Source organism: Lissotriton vulgaris, chromosome 6 (assembly GCF_964263255.1).
Source record: "Lissotriton vulgaris chromosome 6, aLisVul1.2, whole genome shotgun sequence".
In the NCBI taxonomy this organism is placed as follows: domain Eukaryota; kingdom Metazoa; phylum Chordata; class Amphibia; order Caudata; family Salamandridae; genus Lissotriton; species Lissotriton vulgaris.
The window spans coordinates 194363556-194387333 of record NC_141694.1 but is presented as its reverse complement, the minus strand read 5'-3'; the positions used below and the strand labels follow the sequence as shown (position 1 = coordinate 194387333).

The 23778-nt window shown below is 48.2% G+C and overlaps 1 protein-coding gene across 2 annotated transcripts in view; it reads left to right on the top strand.

The window, feature by feature from the left end:
• Window positions 1–23778, top strand: part of CLIC5 (CLIC family member 5) — a 593433-nt gene that overhangs the window by 525419 nt on the left and 44236 nt on the right. For both annotated transcript variants that reach the window (XM_086926227.1, XM_086926228.1), the window contains exon 5: window positions 19505–19686. In XM_086926227.1, the coding sequence (XP_086782353.1) occupies window positions 19505–19686 (182 nt within the window). The remainder of the gene's footprint in view (window positions 1–19504; window positions 19687–23778) is intronic.

Genomic DNA, 23778 nt, shown 5'->3' with positions numbered 1-23778 from the left:
CGGCGCATTTGACAACCGCTATGGCTGTCGGACCTTGTAATGCCTCTAACAATAATCTCACGAATTCTCCATTCCTAATAGGAGAACCCGAGGAGGTCATGTAACCTCTTTGAGACCATAACTGCCCGTAATCGTGAACTACCCCGAAACCATACTGGCTATCGGTGTATATGGTGACTCGAATTTTGTTACCTGCTAAACAGGCACGGGTCAAAGCAATGATTTCAGCTACCTGAGCGGAATGTACTCCTTCCAGGCAGGCGGCTTCCACAACTCTGGTAATTGTACAAACTGCATATGCTGCTCTCAGCTGACCAATATCGTCTCTTACGCATGAACCATCAACAAAGAATATTTCATCGGGGTCAGTCAATGGCTCGTCTACGATATCTGGTCTCGGTTTGGTGCATAGTTCAGTCACATCAAGGCAGTCATGATCTGTACAAATTTCATCATCAATCTCATTTGGAAGTGGCATCAAAGTAGCAGGATTCAAGACAGAGCATCTTTTTAGGGTCACATTCTCGGCAGCCAATATGACTTGCTCGTAGCGTGTGAGCCTACTATTCGTCAAATGCTGAGTCTTAGTCCTGGTCATTAACAATTCCACAGAATGCGGTACGTACACCACTAACTGATGTCCCATAACCACACTTTCACATCTTTCAATGCTGACACCCGTTGCAGCTACGGATTTGAGACATCCGGGCAACGCTGCGGCTACTGGGTCTAATGTAGCCGAAAAGTAAGCAACTGGCCTACGCGCATTGCCGTGTATCTGGGCCAAAACTGCTAAAGCACAACCTTCTCTTTCGCAGCAGTAAAGCAAAAATGGTTTTTCGTAATCAGGCATTCCTAAAGCCGGGGCACGACACAAGTCCTCCCTCAGCTGCAAAAATGCCATCAAACAATCTTTGTCCCATGGTACCGGATCACTCACTCCTTTGTGCGTCAGTTGTAGTAACGGTTTTGCCTTCAGTGAAAAGTTGGCTATCCACTGCCGACAATAACCGACCATGCCTAGAAACATCCTGACTTCTCTTTGTGTTTTAGGCACGTTCATTTTCATGATCGCCTCTATTCTGTCTGGAGACACCTTCCGTTTTCCCTTTTCAATCCTGTGGCCCAAGTATTGCACTTCAGTCAGACAATACTGCAATTTACTTGGAGACACCTTGTGTCCGTTCTCGGCCAAGTGATTTAACAAGGTGATGGTGTCTACCTTGCAAGCTTCCTCAGTTTCTGACACCACTAGGAGGTCGTCTATGTACTGGACTAGAACCGAGTTCTTGGGCAGTACTAGACTTTCAAGATTTTTCTTCAGCAGCTGGTTAAAAATCGATGGGCTTTCTGTATACCCCTGGGGAATACGACACCATGTTAAAACGCGATTTTCCAGCTTAAAAGCGAATAAATACTGGCTCTCCTCATCTAAAGGAATCGAAAAGAAAGCCTGGCATAAGTCTATCACTGTGAACCATTCAGCTTGGAACGGTATCTGAAACAATATCACTGATGGATTCGGTACCACTGGACAACATGAAACAACGATATTATTAATCTTTCGAAGATCCTGCACTATTCTGTATTTCCCACTAGGCTTCTGCAAACCCATAATCGGGGAGTTACATGGACTTCCCACGATCTCCTTCAGTATTCCCTGTTTAATCATGGATTCGATCACAGGCTTTATTCCTGCAATTGTCTCCGGTGTCAACTTACATTGTGGTGTTCTTGGATACTCAGCATTGGGTTTTACCATGATCTTTACCGGTTCTACCCCTTTAATCAGTCCTATTTCTTCTCCAGTGAAATCCCACACCTCAGCTGACACTGTCTCCTTCAAGTCCTGTGGAAGCTCCTCCACCGTTAGGGTAGGATATAGTTCCACACATTCCTGCGAGTTTACAACCTTAAAATCAGCATCATCATCGTTAGTCTGCACTTCTACTCCTTCAGGTGTGCAATATATTGTGCAATTTAGTTTACACAACAGATCTCTTCCTAACAGACACACAGGGCTAGAATCACAGATCACAAACTGATGTTCATCACTGTAATTTCCTATCTTCACTGACACTGGTTCAGTTAGAGGATTCGTCATTCTCCTGTTTGCGACTCCTACCACCTGAATCGTCTCTCCCGACATTGGCAAACCTGGGACTACCGCCGATCTCAAAGTGGATCGAGTTGCCCCCGTATCTACCAAAAAGGTCGTAGGACATCCAGCCACCTCAGCTTCTACGTATGGGCCTCTCTGGTCTACCTCCAGGGCTCCTAGAGTACAGTCTTCTTCCCTATTCACTCGTTGCCCTGTAAGAGGATCAACGTAGTTGCATTCTTCTCCTCCTACGAACAGTGGCAGTTGTCTATAGGTTTTTCCTCCATTTGCAATGCGAGGCGGTAGAGGGAACGGGGCTCGAGGAGTCTGAGTCCCCCCTTTGATAAACTTTCCCTTCGGGACTGCGGTTCCCTTTACCATGCTGGTTTGAACCTCATCCTCCTCCTGTTCTAATTCCCCCGTCTCGACATTATAGGGACACTCGCGTCTCCAATGTCCCACCTCGTTACACTGATGGCACCTCGTTGTCTTTTTCAGTGTTGCGATATCTACCCTCGGTCTCGGTCTTTCTTCCTCATCTCTGCTCTGATTATTCTGTTTCTTTACTGGTGTTCCTGTTCCCTGTTGCCGCTGTCCACCCTTTCCAGCTGATTGCATCTGCACCAATATCAGCTTTTCCTTAAGTTTCTTTGCTTTTGAATCTATTTCATCGCTACAGTACCTCGCATACCTCAGAATCTCATCTAAAGGTTTGTTCTGGCAACAAATCAAATGCTGTTGAATCATTAGGCTTATGTCTGGCCTCAATCCTAGGACAAACTTCGACACAAACTGTCCTATGTCTTTGGGGTCCATTACATCCAACCCACTGTACTGTTTGAATGCTTTCAGCAATCTCTCATAGAACTCGTGAACTGTCTCTTTAGGCTCCTGAGTTGTTCGATCTATCTTAACCCAGTCTATGTCTTGCACTGGTACTTTCTCTTTTAACCATGCAATTACTCTCTCGTACTTTTCCATTACTCTCTCTGATGGACCGTTTGTCTGAGCATCCCTCGGGGGTTCACAAGCGGGCCATTCGACACTAAGTTTGCATGCCGTCCACAAATCTCCGGGTACTACGATATCAAACAGGGTGTTCAAATCGACCCACAGTACCTTAGAGATCTTCACAAACCTCTCTACCTGCTTATACCACTCAACGGGGTTCTCTCTGAGTTTTGGAAAGGAATTGGTAAATGCCGCTAAATCCCCCCTACTCCAGGGTACATGCACATAGCTTCCGTTCGCGATTTCTCGCAAAGGAAAAGCTTCCATTCGCATTAGCTCTCCATCTTGGGACCTCGCAAGTGTACTCCTCCTGACGGATCCCCTCTTAGACCATCTTTCCTCCCATTTATCCAAATCCCTCCATACTCTGATACTCAGGATCAGTTCCTTTATGTGTACTTTCAGCCCAATCGTCCTACGATCATCCAAATCTTGATCCGTGCAATTTAGCCTATGGTTACCCTGTAAAGCTTTAGTTCGTGACATGTCTATCATATACCTGTCCGCCAACTCAGATAATTTTTCATGAACTGACCTCGCTTTTCGAGTAACGTCCTTAGACATGAACAGTATTTCGTCATGATCATACAGCTCTATCCTTTCCATTGGCAATGTGCCATCTATAATTTCATCCAAGTCTGATTTTAAACTCATTACATCGAGCTGTTTTGCCTTTATCTCAGCTTTCAATTCCTCACTCCTAGGTGGTTCGCTTACATCCCTCTCACCCCCACTATGAGCCCTACGTCTCGGTGCAGGTGAGTTATGAGGAGTTCTTCTTGCTTCTCTTTGTTCCCACCTCTCTAGATCCCAAGCTTTTCCATCCTCCCTTGGGGTATGGTGGAACAATGATCTATTCCCCATTACTGCGTTCTGTCTTTTCGACTCGGTCTCTCTAGATGTGAGATAAGATCCTCCGTTCTGTTCTACATCGCTGCAACTCCCTTGCTGTCTGGTGTCACTTAATAAATGGAAAGGTCCTTCACGGTCCTCCATGTTCCCGCGATCCCGTCCGTGATCACTGGATGTATGGCGAGACCTTTCGCGACTCCCTATATTCTCGTGACTCCAATGTCGCGCATTTTCTCCCGGGGCATGGTGAGTGCACCTGAAGCTATCTCGGTACTCCTGCGTCTTTCGTTCTCCCTCACTAAGAATGAGACGAGGCACTCCCCCACACCCTGCACTCTTGTCTTCACACATTTGTCTAGTGCCACCGGTGGTATGGCAAGTATCTCCCTTGCTTTCTTGACTCCCTCTCTCCCACTCTGGGCTGCTTTCGCCAGCTCCGCAGTGAGAGAGGATCCTGTTATCCTGATCTCTCCATTCTGCTTCTGTTTCTAATCTTTTATTCTGAGTCTCTTCGGCAGCATCCCATTCTTTCAAATACTCACTTAATTCCCTAAAGGTTTTCGGTTTCGGTCCCCTCAGATCCATCTGGCTTCTCTGACCCCCTTGTTCTATCCAGGGACCCGTTGCTGAATCCAATGGGGTACTCCGACTCTTTGGTCCTAGCAACTGCCTTTGGGAATTGATCGTATTATTCCTACTTTCCATCTCTGCCCTTTCCCTGTCCCATCGTGCCTGTTCCTCCCGCTGGACTCCCTCTGGGTTGTAGATTGACACTATAGGACCTATGGTAACAGGTACTTGTAGAGCATCTGGCAATTGATACGACCTTGCATGCTGTGTTTCTGGCACCTTCTGGACCACGAATCTTCCTACTACTCTCTGTACGGGACTAGATTGAGGTATTTCCTCACCTTTCTTGGGATCCCACTCTGATACTGGGAGCGGTTTATATTCCCCCCATCTAGCTCCGTCCCCTTGCTGTAGTTCGAGACTTTCGGCTTCTCTGTTGTACGGAGGTGGTCTATCTAATAGTAGCCTCTCTATCCTCGTCCGGCTCGCTATCCTCATCTTCTTCTAGAGGTTTCTTTTCTCCCGTAACCTCAAGCATTGGGTACAATTTGTCTGCTTCTATCTTCTGCACCCTCCACTTTTTAGCTTCATCATCCCATTTAGCATCCTGCACTGCTTTTACCGATCGTCTCACTCTTTCTTGACGCCTATTCAAGCTCTTTTCGTGTGCCGTTCTAAACCATGCACTAAGGGCTTCGAACTGTGTTGGCCTCGGTAGAGGTCTCGTTGCTAGCATTACCGCTTTCAGTTGGTTCAATACTTCTAGCTTAAACGTCCCGTATCTCGGGAACGTCAGTTCCTTATTCCCTTCTGTTAGCTTATTCCACTCAGAGATCCATAGTATTGAGTGTAAGCCTACATTCACTGCCATATGGTAAGCTGGTGTGCCTTCTGGTGGAGCTTCTTCCCCTGCATACAAGCTTCCTCTATCTCTCTTGAAGATCGCCCTTAAACGCTTAAAACACTTCATTTTCGATAATCTACGATTTTCCTTAATTCTCTTCCTTGTTTACGTCCCGATGACAAACCACCAATCCCTACGCGGCTCTCGCTAACCAGCCTATCCCAGCGCGACTCTACGCTGACCGACCAATCTCAGCGCGGCTCTACGCTAACGTCACTCGTCCCCTCTGCAGCAGTTCCCCTCCTTTCTCAACTCGTCTCACGATCTTGCATGCGTTTTCATTCATACGCCGAAAAATGACTACTTCTGTCCAAGCGATCACTTTTCTCTGACTGTACGGCCACAGTCTAACTGTAATTGTCACCTCAACTGACTAGACGTCTTTCCTCTCACGGTCAGACGCTCGCCTTAACTGATAGGTTACTTACACACAGTAAACGTCCGACCAGCGTCCGTTACTCATACACTCACTCTGTCACTCCCCCTATCATCGGTCCTTCGGGCGATCAATGGTACCTCATGACCCCCTTTCAATGGTAGACAATTACTCTGGGTGTTCGATACACCCGAACCACTTAAGCTCTCCTTGAACTTAAGATTTTATCCGGTTGCGCGCGCTCACAACCTTCCCTCAATCACACTACAGGCATTCAACTCCGCTTGACATTACAACACAAGTACAACACAAAACACCGCAATCTGGCAACGCATGACCCTTATACTCACTCTCGACCGACTCTGCTGCTTTTCTCTCGACGCACCGTCAGCACCTTCTTCGGCAGGGATTCTTCTTCTGGTCGTCGATGACTAGGGACCTTGGGGTAATCTAGACCTGACCTAGGTTGTCTTCCTCAAGAAGAAAACCATCTTTCTCTGCTACCAACTGCGGGGAATGAGATTTTGATACCGTTTCTGATCACTTAGATACCTATCTCATTCATCTATTTGGATCGATTATTTTCTGTCATTGAGTAAAAGACAACCCCCGCATAGGTTAAATTAACCCCATAAACTGACGCAACTCTGAAGAACCACTTACGACTAATGAAGTTTAAAAGTTTTAATATAAAATCAGAATAAGTTGCATATACAATCCTCTCAGGAGAAGATTCAACAAGTATACAGGAACTAAAAGGAACATAAATTCCCTAAAGAACCTCAGTCTACAAAAGAATACAATTAAAATCAATTCCAGAATCAACAGATTAAAAAGCATAGACACAAAGTGGTTCCGTTGCGTCATCTACAAAAAGAATAAATAGGTTAATTCTGTCCCTACTCTGTACTAGGTGACATCCCTACTTCGCAAGTTCCTTACCTAAAAAAGGTGTCAGCAGTTTGACTTCCAAAGAAGTTCAAACTCTCTTAGCCTCTAATGGTAACTTATATCGAGAAGCAGTACCCTCTCTGCCTACCCATCCGCTCTCTAAGGGTCCTCGGCCTACTGCTCTCTTGCGCTCTGTTCTTCTGTTCTGCGCTCCTAACTCTTCGCTAACTTCTCTCCAGGGTGCTGTCCCTAAATACACAATCACAGTATGGGTGGAACGCCCCTTGACGCCCACCACGTACACATTCACATGAGGTCATTTCTAGCTCTTTCCATAGCTTCATCTCTTCGCGTCGTCCGTTAAGTTGACCTTGCTTCGTAGGCACCATCTTCGTCTTCTTGCTGGTGACTTCATTGACATTCCAATTGACACTTTCAGAGCAAAGTCTATCACCTCAACAGACCTTTATTCTTTACGACTATATTCTTAACCTCATTTGGTCCTGTGAACGGTCATGTCTAAACAAGACCCAAATTCCAAGCGTCTCTTATCTCACTTAGGCCATAAACTTCGTCCAACATTGTCACCTTAAATCTAGCAAGACCTTTGACTCTTGTCTCGCACATTCAGATCAAGGCTATCCACAATTCCTGTGAGCCCACTAAATTACATACAGCGGACTACACTCCTGCGAACTCTTGGTCAGTTAGGTTAAAATCACACATGACCAAACCCTTCTAACATTCCTACAAACCCTTCTACACAGTATAACCTTTAACACACATTTATATATAATTGAATTTAGCAAAGCAATGATTATACGCAAATGCATTCTACATAGAATACAACGTTTATATTCTCGTGCTTACACCGTGTTATACATACTCTGCACATTTCTTCGCGTTACATTTTCGCCTTCTTCTCCGTTTAATAATTACACGCGTATATTCAGTTTTGCACGTTCTACTGTTCGTAAGCATTTCTATACATTTCTATATTAGCCCACTATGTATACGGGCCTTTCTAATTCATATTCTAAAGTGAATACAAATACATTTCCTATCACATTGGTTACATCGGCAACCTTTACGCTACAAGTGTTAACTTCACGTTATAGATTCTACGTTTGCGTTATGTGCTTGTGAATATGGTCTGGATATACTTTTTATTCAAATTGCGCTCTCTCACCTGCATAGGCGCTCGGTTACTGAAAGTGTGCTGGTGCTAGAGAGAGAGCAGAACGAAACCACATCTTTCAAGATATGGTGTTGCTCTGCTCGTTCCCGTTCACACAATGCAGCACAGCAACTGCACTTGCTTTACTGTGATATGATAATTATTTGTAAATCTGGGCCCAGGTATTTAAGTATTCTGGAATAAGAGGGAGGGGTACTGCAAAGGACAGTGCGGAAGGGGAGACCGGACACCAGGGGCCATATTATGGAAAGTGCCCCAGTGCGCAGCATGTATGCCCACTTTGCGCACCCCTGGGGCACTTTGGTATTACAGATTGTACTGCAGACGCTTGTGCAGCACTTTCTGTAATACAGATAGCGCTGACACACATATAGCGCCAGTGTTTTCACCTGAGGATGTTCTCTTATTTGTACGGGGCTTGGCTCCATGCAAATGAGGGAATCCCTTTATCTCTGCACCCGCACCATATTATAGAAGCCTTGCACTCCACTGCAACCCCCTGCAAGGGGATCTCTCACCCCTCTTAAAAGTGCAGGCAGGTTACCGCCTGCACAGTGAAACATGGAACGGCTGCTTCATAGCCGCTGCACATTATTTTAAATGCTCTTCCCCCAGGGCCATACAGCTTTGTGGCTGCCCTGGGGGCAGCACATTCAATATAATATGGCGCACTCTCCTTGTTAGCGATGTGTAAAAGGTGCGCCCGGCGATAACAAGGAAAACGCGCTGCATGATGTCATACAGCCCCAGCTACATTCTTTCTCATTCAGGTGGGGAATTGGAGTGGGTGGTTGCCATGGATAGCAGGTCACGAGGTATAATTTTTTTAGTATTAATTTATCAACGGGTAGTGAAGCTGTGGGAGAAGCCATGTTGTGTATGGTTACTTTATGACATATCTACACATGCACTGCTCATCAGAGAAGGGAAAGCGCATGTGGGGGGCCTACATGTCATAACATTGTAGATCGATACCTGTGCATAAAGGGGAGGTTTTTCACTGAGGGCTTCTTGGAGACCTAGAATTTCAAGCTTTGCTCTTATCATCTATTTGATATTGCTCAGATTCCCGTGGTGAAAAATATCCCTCTTTTTCTTGGACATCCATTTATAATACTACATATAATTCGTTTATTTTTTGAACACTCCCTTCCTTGAAAGAGTTCAGAGTTATAAGTGCACGGAACATGTGACTTTATCCCACTTGGCATTTGTCACATGCAATTTGACTTCTGATGATCTGCAATATGCTGTAAGGCTAAAATTGATTTTTTTCTGTTTACCATCAACATTTCTGTGTCAATATCACCCTTAATTTGTACATTTAAAGGAAAAGCATAACCGGAAATTAACAAGACTGTATAACCTACCCATGGCAGAGACATATTTAGAAATGGCAATCATCACACACGTTTTTCGAGAACATTGTGAACTGGTTCGTCAATTTGCAGCTCTAGAGTTGGTACAGTAAGTGTTGTGCCTGGAAGTCCAGATTAGGCCTGTGGAACTCCATGAAGTGACCAGAAATCTCTGTCCCGCAAGCGGTGGATTGCGCTAGGTTGCTGCGTTTGTGCTAATTTTTAGCGCTGGGTATTTGTCCCATGCTGGACAATTAGTGCGAACGTCACCATCCGCAGTACAAGTTGACGCTGCTTCTTTCTGTCGCTCGAGTAGATACTTAAGCACCAGTACCTCAAAGGGAATTGAAGGTTTCTCAATGTGAGTGGTAGTGGTCATCTGCGACCGCCCGCGTTGTGAAATCTCGCTGGGAGGTGGTCTGGAATAAGATTTTCCTTGCTCACGCTTGACAACTGAATGTTGGCGAGTGCGACTGAGGAAAAAACTCTGCTCTGCCACATGGAGTGGAGTTTTTTGGAGTGAGAAAAACTCGGCAAGCGGGCGGAATTTTAACTCCCAGGCCTAGTCCAGATGAGACATAAGAGCAGAATTGAGAGATTTGGCATAACCCTGACCAGCGTAGAACAAATAAATAACAGTAATGGGAAGCATTATATAGGAAATTTCGAGAGGGAAGAATATTATTGTCAAATATAGACTTTGGGTAGTCCGAGAACCTTACCCAGCGGCTGTCCCATAGTGAGAATCCACCTGAAGAGTGGAGGCCCATTTGCTAAGCTTCATTCAGGATTGCCCACTGCCAGATCTTTAGCATCTCTGCAAAGATGCCCTTGGGGATAAATGATGCTCTGTCCTGTCCCTGAAATCCCTTGGAGCTCCTTGAAATAGCAAACTCGATGAGAAATCAAGAGGAAAATAGTAAGGGGAAGAGAAAAAGTGTTAAGTGGTAACCCCTGTCTAGCAGGGATCGCTTTCTTCAGGTGTTGTTTTACTTTTGGGTTGTGATAAGAAGGTCCCCTCTAAAAGTAAGGAGTGATTTAGTAAGTAATTCACAAGAATAGTAAGAGAGTCCTCTATAGTCATTAACATAGAACGATTCATAGGGTCAGCAACAGTGCTTAATTTGTAAAAAAATAAGCGCTGGGGCTCTCATCAGGAGGCCACAACAGTTTGCACAGCACATTGCCACTGTGCTTACAGAACTACTAACCATTACACTGAAGAGTGACAATACAGTCTGTTCGAGGCCGCCAAAGCTTTAAGAATGGCTTGGGTGGTAGATATTATTTGTTGTTAAAAAACAACTGTTTTTCTGCTCATCTTTAAATTACACAAACAACGCCACTATGTGGCAGCTATCATAAGTGCTGGTTCAGGCAATGAAGTGCTGGTGCTGAGCACCAGAAACCACCGGCTCAAATTAAGCATTGGTCAGCATATATTCAGCTACCGTTGTCTATGTAGCGCTACACATAAGTGGGTCAAGTATCTGAAAAAACAATAATAACCTTTACTCAAATGACTTAAATACATTACCAAGTATAGACGAGTTAAAGTGTTAATACAATACCTGCAGCCAAAAACAGTCCCACAGTAAAAGAAAAGCAGCTGTATACTGAAATGCTGCATGTCTTTCAGCACAATCCTATCATGGTCATACATTCTTCCAAAATCTGGTCATTCTGTCTATCATTACGGCACAATTCACTGAAAAATAATCTTTTTCCTTGAGGTAACATGTTGAAATCCTGCAAGACCACCAAATCTTTCACGATTACAGCTGCCATATTGGATTGGGAATGAGACCTCTTGATAAGATAATGTATATAAAAGAGCACCTTTCATGTTGGTACATGATACAAACATCTCTAGTTTTTAGTTCTTCCTTGCTCGCTGGTGGTGAAGTCTGCCATCAACATTTATAAGAGGACAGGTTTTACATGACAACTGCTAATGCCATCTGCCCATGTTAGACCAAATTGCCTGTTCTTTTTACACCGTGATGATGCCTGACATCCACAGCGCCATTAAATGGCTTATTTAGGCATTAGGCACTAGAATATTTACAGCCTTCTTCTATGGATGAGGAATGTGCTAGAATCTATTGCTGCCCTATCCTGACACTACTGCCAGTTCACAATTTTTAATGGGGTAGGTGCCTGAGTTCACAGGAATTTGGGCAAAAGCCTGGCATTATGTGCTCGTGTGATTTCTTGTTGTGATTGGACAGTATATTTGTGAATCAACCCCTCATTCTGAAGCAAACTCTTAAAGTCTTTGGTTTGCACCAGTGTCTCTTTGTCCAATGTTCTTCCTCTTACTTGCAAGAGACAGAATGAGAAACCTCATAGTTGTTTGCCTGTATTTTTTTTCTCTACATAAAGAGAAGGCCCCTCTTTACATTTCCCTAAAATATGGAATATTTTACAACCAATGTGCGTTCTCACACCAGAACATTTAGCCAGTAAGACGCTTATTACATGTTCATCATAGTTCAGATAAGATCATTTTACACCTGGAGCTACCAGGGTCATCTGATATACGGGGATGCAGAATGACAGGGCCGTAACCAGCTGGACCCTGAGAAATGGGAATTACCAAGGAAATCTGAATTATTGCTCTACGTTTCTGATGACGCATATATGCATCATCTTAGTGGCACGCTCTGTATCCAAGTTCTTCAAACTCCCTCACTTAAAGGACACATGTTAAGTCCAGTCGAGCTGCCTGTGGATATAGGAATTTACTTTTCTTTCACTCTTACAAGAAATACTTTTGTAAAGACATTTTTTATTGAATTTTGCAAAACACATATATCACAAACAGTGAGATGTAAACATAGGCTACAAAAGGGTCGTGCAGCCACATACTTTTAAGAAATAATTATTAGAAGTAAAGCAAAAAGAACAACATTCATTTTAAAGGAGTAAAACCACCTGTCCTGCCAGAGTTGTTGTCCTTAAAAACCAGACCATGCGCTTTAAAGCCTGCCATGCTGTCCTAATTTGCCCGTGCTCTCTCTCTCACACGGTTTCACTTACAGCGGCATAAACTGCAGCCAGGGCTGCCTCGCACTGAATTCCTTCTCTCCTGCTCAGCAGCGACTGGGCTAATTGTGTTAGTCTTACTGTTAGGAAAGGATCTGGTTGGTGCAGCACGCAGAGCTCGGGCTTCAGGGTGGGGATGATCCCCCGGCTTTGGAGGAATCCCTCGGTGTGGAGACACAGATGGGAACTGACACAGCACTGGTAGCTGCCATAATACTGCGCCGCCTGAGAGCGCGGCGCGTAAATAGTCGAATGAACACACGAGACATCAGATGCAATGGTTTAACATGCAATGCAATGCCCGCCTCTTGAGGATGGAGCTGATCACAGACTTCTTTAGCTTTAGGGACAATTTTAAATACCTCCATGCTAAATTGAACAAAATGTAACAAGAATTATTTATAAGTTTAAATACGCATATATGTAAATATGACTGTGGGTGTATAAATAAACACATATATATTAATATATAGAAACATAAAAAAGCACTCCAGACCACTGTTCTACATTTGCTAAGCAATTTAAATATTAGATGATGTTACTATTATTGAATTTAATGGCATTCAATTTAATCATCCCATAAGGATGGACAACTGTATTGGCCTTGCTGTGATTCAAAATCATGACCTCTCGACTACAATATATCTCAACAACAAGCCTTTATCCCAGTCCGGCACCAATGTATACACATTTACATATCACTCGAAACAACTTTCATTATGACATCTTCTCCGAAGCCTTCAAGTCAGACCAGATCATCCCACTTCTATAGAAACTTGTATTAGACCCCGATAATCTCCCCAGCTATTGACTCACCACTCACCTACCATTCATCAGCAAGATCATCAGAAAAAACAGTCTATGTACAACTCCAAGACCACATCAGTGCTAACGATCTCCTTCTCGACTACCAGTCTGGCGCCAGATCATGCTGCAGCAGGGAGAACGCAACCTTACACATTTTAGACAATGCCCTCTTGACCACAGATGAAGGGGACCCCTGCTCCTGATATTTCTTGACCCATCAGCTGCCTTCGACACAGTCGAGAATGCCAACCTCATACGTACCTTGGAGTTTTGTATGGGATTCACAGACAATGGGTCCGATTCACAGAACTAACTTCAGAAAAATCCTAAACTTACTACTTTTGGTATTCACAGAAGTTAGGATTTTGTCTTAAGCCTGTCTTAAGACAGACTTAAGACAGACTTAAGACAAAATCCTAACTTAAGTCTGTCCTAAGACAAACTTAAGACAAAATCCTAACTTCTGTGAATACCAAAAGTAGTACGTTTAGGATTTTGTCTTAAGTTAGTTCTGTGAATCGGCCCCCATGTCGGTCACTGGTTCTTCTACGTTATGACACCAGTTTGTTCAGACGGGTTCCTCAAGGTCACAAAGGATCCCTATTACCTGTGAAGGCTCCATAATCTCTCCTGTCATCTTCAACCTTTACGTGGAGATGCTTGGTGCTCTACTCGCAGATAACAGCATCAACATTCACCAATATTCCAAAGATACACAGATCTTCTTGAAGGCCTCCTCTACTTCAGACATTCACGCCTCAAACGCTGCTTACAAATCATGCGCATCTGGATGCCAGAAATATTACATATTGGATCTTCACTACATAATGTACTGGCGGAGCCACCCGGCCCGTCCATACACGCACGCACGCACGCACGCACGCACGCATGCAGCCCGGGGCGGGGTAGCCCTCGGGTATAAATAAACGGGCGTAAGACCGCACGTGGTCTTTGCCCCTAAGCACCAGACAGTCTCTGCGTCACTTCTTTTGTTAGGCCCCACTACGCGGCCTAGGTTGTCCCTGCCCCTGCATAACTCTACATTGGCGACGAAGGTGGGTCCCCACCCACGCCTCGCCCCGCGGACATACCTGCTGTTGTCCTGCAGTGCTGCCAGGGCCGCGCTCGCGCTGTCTGCGCTGGAGCCGGCGGCCGGCGCCATCATCCCTGGCGGGTGCCACCCCGCTGTGCGGACCGCTCCGTCCCTACCGGAGCCGGCCGAATCATCGCGCCTGTCGCGGCGTGGCAGGTGAGACGCCTGGTTTGGGGAGCGCAGTGCCTGGGGAAAGAAGCTCGTTGCTGGGCCCAGCACCACCGGCCGTCCCGGGCCGTCATCAGGCCCCACAGCGCAGGGGAGGGGAGGCGCGCGCAGCTCCTATCGGAGGGACTGGTTCACCCCTCACCGCGCCCCCCTGTCAAAACGCACGCATCTCGCGGCCGCAAGAGTCACCCTGCTATTGCTCACGCATCTCGCGGAGCTCCGTTTTCAGCTGCTTGGAGTACAGAAAGTGCTCGGATTTCACAAGTACTGCTTATAAATGGCCATAATCAGCTTGTATCAACGCCACTAACGGCGAGGAGCCTCACCAGTGTGTCAGAGCTTCATTGAGCACCGGCGCCACTCTTCTGAGGGTCAACGACCACATACACCCCGGGGATGAGCGTGCAAGCCACCAGAGGGGCTGCGGCCACAGGGCCCGCCCCGCGGGTTCCCACTCCGCCACCAGTACCGATACCGAATGCAGGACAGGCGCAAGGGGGTATGCCACTCCAGGTCCCTGCACAGAACGTCGCGCCCGCGGTGCCGGGCCACGCCATGGTGCCTCCGATCCCGCCGTTTAGTGAATTGGCAGAACCTTCGACAGCAGCGGCGCGATGGCGTTTATGGCTGGGACGCCTTGAACACTACTTCGTAGGTGTACGAGAGAACGACAACAGGGTCAAACGCTCGCTCCTGCTGTGTTATGGAGGCGACGAGCTATATGAGCTCTTCGAGACACTGCCAGACAGAGGCGACAGCAATGACTACACGGCGGCCATCACGGCCCTCAACCGCCATTTTGACCCCCGTGCAAACCCGGATTTCGAATGGTTTAAATTGCGCCAAGCCCGACAGGCGGAAGGGGAGCCGATTGACAATTTTTACGCCAGGCTACGGAAGCTTGATACATCCTGCGAGCTGCCCGATCGGACACTGGAGATCAGGGCGCAACTGATACAAGGATGCAGGTCTGTCCAGCTGCGACGGTTGATCTTGTGTCAGCCTCGGATTAGCCTGGATGAGATCCTGGTGCTGGCCAGGTCCCACGAGCTTTCCAACGCACGTGCAGAAGCAATGCAGGCCGCGCTCGACGGTCCCGCGGCACCGGCGAAGCAGGTGTCGATTAAAGAAGAGCACGTGGATGTGGTGCGGAGACGAGTCCCGCCTTCCACGCAGAAGAACCAACCAGCGTTCACTCCCCGATCTGCGTGTGGGAATTGCGGAATGGAACATCCACCAAATGGAAGGTGCTTTGCACCGGGAAAATCGAGCTCTAATTGTGGAAAGATGAACCATTTCGCGAAGGTGTGCCGCAGCAGCCGCCGTGCAGGACCGAGCGGACGGAACATTACCCAAGCGGTGCGCCAGGTCTCTTTAGAGGATCCAGGCCCATGTGCTGATGCACATCAGACTGCATTCCGGCTGGAAGAGGAGGACGACGATGACGTCTTCTTCGTCTCCTTTGTAGGGAGAGATGGATCCAGGAAAAGGCCACCACCAATGTGCGAAGTTGACATTGCAGGATCCCCCGTGAAGGCATTGATTGACACAGGAGCGTCGGTTAATGTCATGGACAGCATACAGTATGAACAGCTTAATCCTCGTCCGCCGCTATTGCCTTCGAGAGCCAGGATATACACATATGACAGTGATGAACCGTTGCCCCTACGTGGAGTGATCGACGTGGAGGTATCGTGCAACGACCAGAAGGTAAACACCAAGTTCCATGTCACAGGGGGCAGAAGAGGCACGTTGCTAAGCTGCCACACAGCGGAGGATCTCCAACTCGTGTTTTTCGCCAACCAAGTACACGAGCGGCACGCCGATGCCCTGTTGAGAGACTTTCCGACACTGTTCCAAGGTCTGGGTCGGCTAAAAGGAAAAGTGTTCAAACTACACATTGACCCCACTGTTAGGCCAACAGCACTACGACACCGGAGGGTGCCGTTCCACCTGCGGCCGCAGGTGGAAGAGGAGCTAATCAAACTTGGGGGTGATCAAGAAAGTGCCAGGGCCCACGCCGTGGATGTCGCCCCTCGTGGTTGCGCCAAAGCCGAAACAACCGGGCGCAATTAGGCTGTGTGTGGACATGCGCCTCCCGAACATGGCCATTAAAAGGGAGCGGCACCTGACGCAAACAATGGATGACATCGTGGCCGACTTAAATGGGGCCAAATGGTTTTCAAAACTGGATTTAAATGCAGGCTACCACCAGTTAGAGCTCCATCCTGACAGCCGCAACATTACGACATTCTCGACACGTCGGTCTCCGCAGGTTCAAGCGCCTGAGTTTCGGGGTGTCCTCCGCAGCTGAGGTTTTCCAAAACGCGATCAGGGAGACACTATCTGGGCTACCGGGAGTCATCAACCTAAGTGATGACATCTTAGTCTTTTCGAAGACCCTGGAAGAACACCATGGACACCTACGGGCTGCGCTCCAACGGCTTGCGGATCATGGCCTAACGCTACACAGGGAGAAGTGTTCATTCTACAACGAATCAGTCGAATTCTTCGGATACATCTTCTCGCGAGAAGGGCTGAGAGTGGACCCTAAAAAGGCAGACGCCATTCGGTCGGCGCCCAAACCAACATCAGCAACGGAAGTCCGCAGTTTTCTAGGGATGGCCACCTATTGTAGCCGTTTTATCCCTAATTTGGCATCCCTTTCGGAACCACTGAGAGTGCTTACAAAATCAGGTCAGCCATGGACATGGTCGGGGAAGGAGGACGATGCATTTCGGGCAGTGAAGGAGGCCTTGATTGACGACAAAGTCATGGCATACTTCAGGCCACATAGCCAAACTGAGGTCATTGTGGACGCCAGCCCGGTGGGGCTGGGAGCGGTCCTGCTACAGAAGGCAGAGAATCACACATGGGTCCCCACGGCATACGCGAGCAGGGCGCTGACGGCCACCGAGATGCACTATGCACAGATCGAGCGAGAAGCGTTCGCCATCAAATGGGCGTGTCAGTACTTTCACCTCTATTTGTTCGGTCACAAATTCACTGTGGTCACCGACCACAAGCCATTGGTTCCGCTGTTCGCGGGGACAGCTAGGCTTGCGCCTCCCAGGATCGAAAGATGGGCTGTCCAGCTCCAGACATACCGGTTTAAGGTCGTCTTTCGACCAGGAGCAGAAAATCCCGCGGATTTTCTCTCACGCCACCCGTGCCGACAGTCCATGGTACGTGAGCACGATGATCTGGAAGAGGTGAAAGAATTTGTGAGGGTCCTGTCTCAAGAAGCCTGCCCCAAAGCCCTCACCCTGGTAGAAATTGGGGCCGCCACCGACAGGGATGAATGTCTGAGGAAGGTGAAGCGTACTCTAGAGGACCGGAGCTGGAAACATTTCTTACAAGGAGCAGGCGCCCTCACTGCCGAGGAACAAACCTTTCGCCAGCACATGTGGCGTGCGCAGAGTGAGATAAGCATAGGACCCCATGGAGTGGTTCTGCGCGGAGACACGATTGTCATCCCCGCGTGTCTACAGAAGTGGTACGACTGGCTCATCTAGGGCATCAAGGTGTAGCAAAGACAAAAGCTCGGCTAAGAGGGAGAGTGTGGTTCCCCGGCATGGACAGCGCTGTGGAGCAAGAAATCCGTGACTGCCACTCCTGTGTCATCACGAGCAGGAAGCCCACTCCACACCCTGTCATCACAGAAGACCCGTGTGACACCCCGTGGTCCAAAATAAGTATTGACTTTGGATCCTTCCCGGATGGGCGACAAGCCATGGTGCTGATTGATTCATGCTCAAGATTTCCAGTGGTGGGGGTGCTTCCGTCTACGGCATTCAGTCATGTGAAGCCAGCTCTGGATCGGGTGCTCGCCATGCTTGGGTTCCCTGATGAGTTACGGTCAGACAATGGGCCGCCATTTCAAGGCGCAGAGTTCCAGGCATACTTGGCAAGGAGGGGCATACGACACAGGAAAATCACGCCGCAGTGGCCGCAGGCAAACGGAGAGGTGGAGCGGTTTATGAGGACAATGAACCGAGCACTCAGGATTGGTGTGGAAAAAGGGGATGTGCCGGAGGAGTGTCTGTCGCAGTTCTTGAATGCATATCGACTAACACCACACTGCACCACCAAGTGCGCCCCGGCGCATGTCATGTTCAAGAGACCCCCACGAGACTGTATACCCGTGAGCCCAGCATGGCGGGCGCCGGAGTTAGATCACGAGGCGGCCCAAGACCGGCGACGAAGAACAAACGAGAGAGTGAGTCGAGCGAGGGGAGCAGGAATCAGAACACTCGCAGTTGGCGATTGAGTAGTAATCAAGACTCGTCACCATCAATGGAAGTACCAAACGACATTTGAACCGGAGATATGGGAAGTTGTGAATGTTCACGGCACCATGGTATCCGCATCCAGAGGCACCCGAGTGGTAACGAGAAATATATCCTGGTTCAAGAGAGTATCTACTGACGAAGTCACACCAGAACAAAGGTTGGAAGACATGGAAGCTGGCGAGGAACTGCCGGTTGCCTCGGAGGGGGCACCAGAGCCTCGAGAGAGAGAGTATTTGCCAAGCCAAGGGAATGCAGGAGTCAATATCACGCCACCAACAACTGAGGCTGTTGCTACAGGACAATCTGAGGAACCTGGGGCCGGAACACAGCGAAGGCAGAGGTACAACCTGAGACCAAACCCTACTCCCAGTCAGAGGCTCTGAGACTATGCCTGGAGAGTGCGCTCCACTAAGGACTCTGAGTGAGGCTGGACTAAACATCTGTGGGTTTGGAGGGATGTACTCGCGGAGCCACCCGGCCCGTCCATACACGCATGCACGCACGCATGCAGCCCGGGGGCGGGGTAGCCCTCGGGTATAAATAAACGGGCGTAAGACCGCATGTGGTCTTTGCCCCTAAGCACTAGACAGTCTCTGCGTCACTTCTTTACACAGAGTGTAAGTTAGGCCCCACTACGCGGCCAAGGTTGTCCCTGCCCCTGCATAACGCTACACATAAGATCAAATATGTAACGGCCATTAAACTGTGACTAAGCTGTGATGCTTTCAAACAAAGTATATTTCTCATATCTAATTTGAATTTATTATGCTGTGTGTTCCAGAAATGTTTCAGCTCACTTTGAATTAAATTTTCATTTCTTTTGTTTTTTCTAAAGGCTTGGAGAAAGGTTTGACGAAAGCATTGAAAAAACTTGATAATTACCTAAACACACCTCTTCCTGACGAGATTGATGCTAACAGTACAGAGGATGAAAAGGTTTCGAAGCGCAAGTTCCTTGATGGTGATGACCTGACGCTTGCTGACTGCAATCTTCTGCCCAAACTTCACGTGGTAAAGGTAAAACATCATCTGCTATGGAACTTTTTCATTATTTGTAAAGCTCTTCTAAGAGAAGAATACAGATCCAGTAACTCTACGGGGAATTGTTTCATGATGAAGTCATCCAGATTTCTCTTGTAAACTCTAATAATTAATCTAGGGAACTTTTTGGTGCTTTTGTGCTCGATGCTGATTCTTCTGCTCCATCCAACCAAGGAGGAAGTATATCTTAAATTGTTCCTACTGCTAGATTTACTAAGAAGCTCCGCTCTAAACCGCAGATTAAACAAAATATATTAGCCAGAACATTGTTGCGGGTATCAAATGTCACCTTTACTAGCTCAGTTCTACGAAAACCACATTGGGTGGCAGTGTGTGCTGAAAGTCACAGATTTTGCAGATTGTATTAGGATATAAACTTCGGCACTGCAAATGTGGGAGTTGGTTGAATGCATACAACCTGCATTCACCGCAGACTATCGACCCGGGCCCCACCCCTGGAATGACTGATCAAATCACAGACAGAAGAGGATCAACATTAGATTATTCAATTGCATCTAAAGCCCTCAGAGAGCCCTGCATCACTGAATTGAATTGAATTGAATTGAATTGAAATAAATTTATTGAGCGCGGTTGCTGCCCAGGGGCGTCCAAGCGCTGAGGTGAGACAGAGAGATGAGACGGAGCACCGGGGTTAGAGCTCGAAGGTTTTGGCAAATAGTAATGTCTTCAGCTTTTTCCGGAATGAGAGCAGGTCTGGGTTGGAACGAAGTGAGAAGGGGAGGGTGTTCCAAAGCTTAGCGGTGTTCAGCGAGAACAGCCTACCCCCAGACCTGGCTCTCTTCACTCTAGGAACCACTGCCAGGAAAGCCTCAGTGGAGCGGAGATTCCTGTTTGGGTGGTAGGGGATAGGTTGTTGTTGATTGCGGGTCCCGTTTTCCAAAAGGCCCGGTGCGCAATACACAGTGCCTTGAATGCCACTCTGTGCTTTACTGGCAACCAGTGAAGACTTTTCAATGCAGGTCTAGCTGACTGAGTTCGCGGAATCTGCAGCAGGGTGCGTGCGGCGCAGTTTTGCACCACCTGCAGCTTCCGGAGAGTCATCTCAGGAGCCCCTACATATAGGGCATTATTTGAGTCCAGGCGGGACTGGATGAGACCTTGTACTGCCACCTTCTTGGCTTCTAGAGGCAGAAGTGGGAGGATTTTCCTCAAAGTTCTGAGTATGCCAAAGCAGGTGGCGGACAGCTTGGTGGCCTGGGTGGAAAAGGAAAGCTTCTTGTCCAGCCACACTCCTAGGCTTTTGACGCTTTCCTTGGGAGTTGGAGGAGCGCCCAGAACTTGGGGCCACAAGGAGATGAAAGGTACTGGCGAGGCTGGGCCTAGAAGCATGAGCTCTGTTTTTTCACCGTTCAGTTTGAGGGAGGAGTTGGTCATCCACTCCTTAACTTCCTTTAGGCAGTTCAGCAAACCTCCCTGGGGTTGCCTGATGTTCTCTTGGGCCAATGAAACTACTAACTGAGTATCGTCGGCGTATGACACGATTTTGATGCCGTACGGTTCGACGATCCTAGCCAGCGGTTTCATATAAACATTAAATAGTACAGGGCTCAGAGAAGAGCCCTGTGGTACTCCGCAACTAAGAGGTTTGCTGGTTGATACTGTATCACCGTCGAAGATCTGAAAAGATCTGTTGGACAGGAAAGAGTCGAACCACCTTAAAGCGTCGCCTGAGACTCCGATGTCCTGGAGACGGTTCAGCAGGGTGGTATAGCTGACCGTGTCGAAGGCGGCGCTTAGATCAAGGAGGATCACTGCCACTGATCCTCCCTGGTCCAGAACCCTTCGAGATTCTTCGGCGACCGCTAATAAGGCGGTTTCGGTGCCGTGCTTCGGTCTAAAACCTGTCTGGGACGTATCCAATAAGGAGTGGTTTTCAATAAACTGGACCAGCTGGGCGTTTATGTGTTTCTCCAGCACCTTACTAGCCCAAGGGAGGAGTGAGATGGGGCGGTAATTGGAGTGGTCATCGGGGTCCAAGTTGGGTTTCTTCAACAGCGCTCGCACCATAGCTTGCTTCCATGCTGTGGGGACTGAGCATGCGGATATGGACGCGTTTAGAAGTTCCAGGATTACAGGCAGGGTGGCTTTGTGTGCCTGTATCAAAACTTCTGGTGGGGCTGGATCACGTGGGGAGCCCGATTTAACTTGGCGTGCTATTTTGCCAAGAGTGTCGAGGTCCAAAGGGAGGAAGTGCTCAAGGGTTGGCTGGTCTGGGAGGGGCGGGATTCTCGGAAAGGGTAGATCAGTTGCCTCCGGGGATGTGACTACTGTTGGGAAGGTGGAGTAGATTTTCAGAACTTTATTGTGGAAGAATTCCGCAAGCTCATTACATTGGTCCTGAGTTTTGGTCAGCGGGGGGGCAGTAGTGACACTGGTACAATGTTTTATTATTTGAAAAATTTCCCTGGGCTTCGATTTGGCCTCCAGGATTTTGTCAGAATAGTAGGTCATCTTCGCCGTTCTAACCCCTTCTTTGTAAGCTTTTATCGCCTCTTTGTAGGATGCCTTTTTTTCCGGGAGAAAGTCTAGTCGCCAGGCTCTCTCTCATTGCCTACAACAGCGTTTTAGCTCTCTTAGAGAGTCAGAGAACCAGGGCGCTGATTTCTGCATTCTCTTAGAGGAGGATCTGCGGAGAGGGAGGATCGTATCTAATGAGTTAGTGATCCAGCTAACATAGTTTCCGTTTGCTACTCCGGGGTCTGGGCAGGGGGGCGGGCGGGTAGAGTCCAGGCTGTGCATCCAGGATTCCAGATGGAGTTTTGTCCAGTTCCTCTTAGTTGTGACCCGGGGGGGCAGCTGGGGGATCTTGTGAGTGACCCAGGTGAACGGAATCAGAAAATGATCTGACCATGGGAGGGGGATAGGGTGGTCAACAGTCAGATCGCTACAGTTGCTGAAAATAGGATTGAGCAAATTGCCCTTCTCATGGGTTGGGGCTGTAACCAGCTGGGACAGTTGAAGAGCTCCAAGGTCGTCTATTAGCTCCTTGGCAATGTTGTCTGAAAGGGAGTTAAAATGGAGATTAAGGTCCCCTAAGACTGTTTGATTGGCAGAGGATAGAGTTATTTTCGCTATAATCTCTGGGAGCGACCTATGGAACAATTTTGCCGGCTCAGGGGGGCGATAAATTAAGGTGCCCGAGAATGACCTATTAGCGTTGAACTCTATGCAGAATTCTACACTCTCGCACTCGGGGATGCTTTCTGTTGAGGTGCGGCAATGGTACTGGCTCTTGAGTATGATAGCCAGACCACCGCCTCTCCCTACCGGTCTGTCCGATCTAATGATATGGTAGCCAGTGGGTAAGGCTGAGACTATGTCTGGGTCGGATTGAGTGGAGAGCCAGGTCTCCGTTAAAAAGATCACATCTGGCTTGCGCTCTTCGAGCAGCATGGATATTTGAGTGCTATGCTTAGGCAGTGATCGGCAGTTTAGCGCCAACATACAATATTTCTGTGCCGGGGGCCACGAGGGGGCATTGTGGAAAGAGTGTTTGCAGTCAGAGCAACGGGGAGGGAGGTCCGTAGGTGCATAGATGTGGGTGCACAGGACAGTGGCGCTGCCTCCTATGTAGCGTAGGGCAGCGGAGCTGTAAGTCCTGGCTGGGAGAGCGGGGGAGCCAGGGTGTGTGGCCCCTGGTCCCGTCAGGTCGCGGACGGGCGCAGACGGGCTTGCCTTAGGCGCGCCTTCGGCGCGCAATCGTCGCGCCCGCTGCGCTCGTCCGCTGCGCTTCCTGCCAAGGCACATGATTTATGTTGGAGGGATGGAACGTCAGAGGGGGTGTGGCCAACAGAGGTGGGCGTGTCACTCGGCGCGCCTCGCCCTCGAGAATGGCGATCAGGAAGTGGCTAGCGTTGCAGCGTGTGACCCGCTGTTCAGAGGAATGCGAAGTGCAGGTGAGTGAGTTTTAAAAGCAAAGTATCACACGACAAAGATTTTAAAAAATGGCAGTCTCACTCCCGGCTTCCGCCTCAGGAGTCTCTCGTAGATGTTAGTGTCGCACTTTGCAGCTGCGCGCACTATTTATACTGGTGTCGAGGGGGCGTG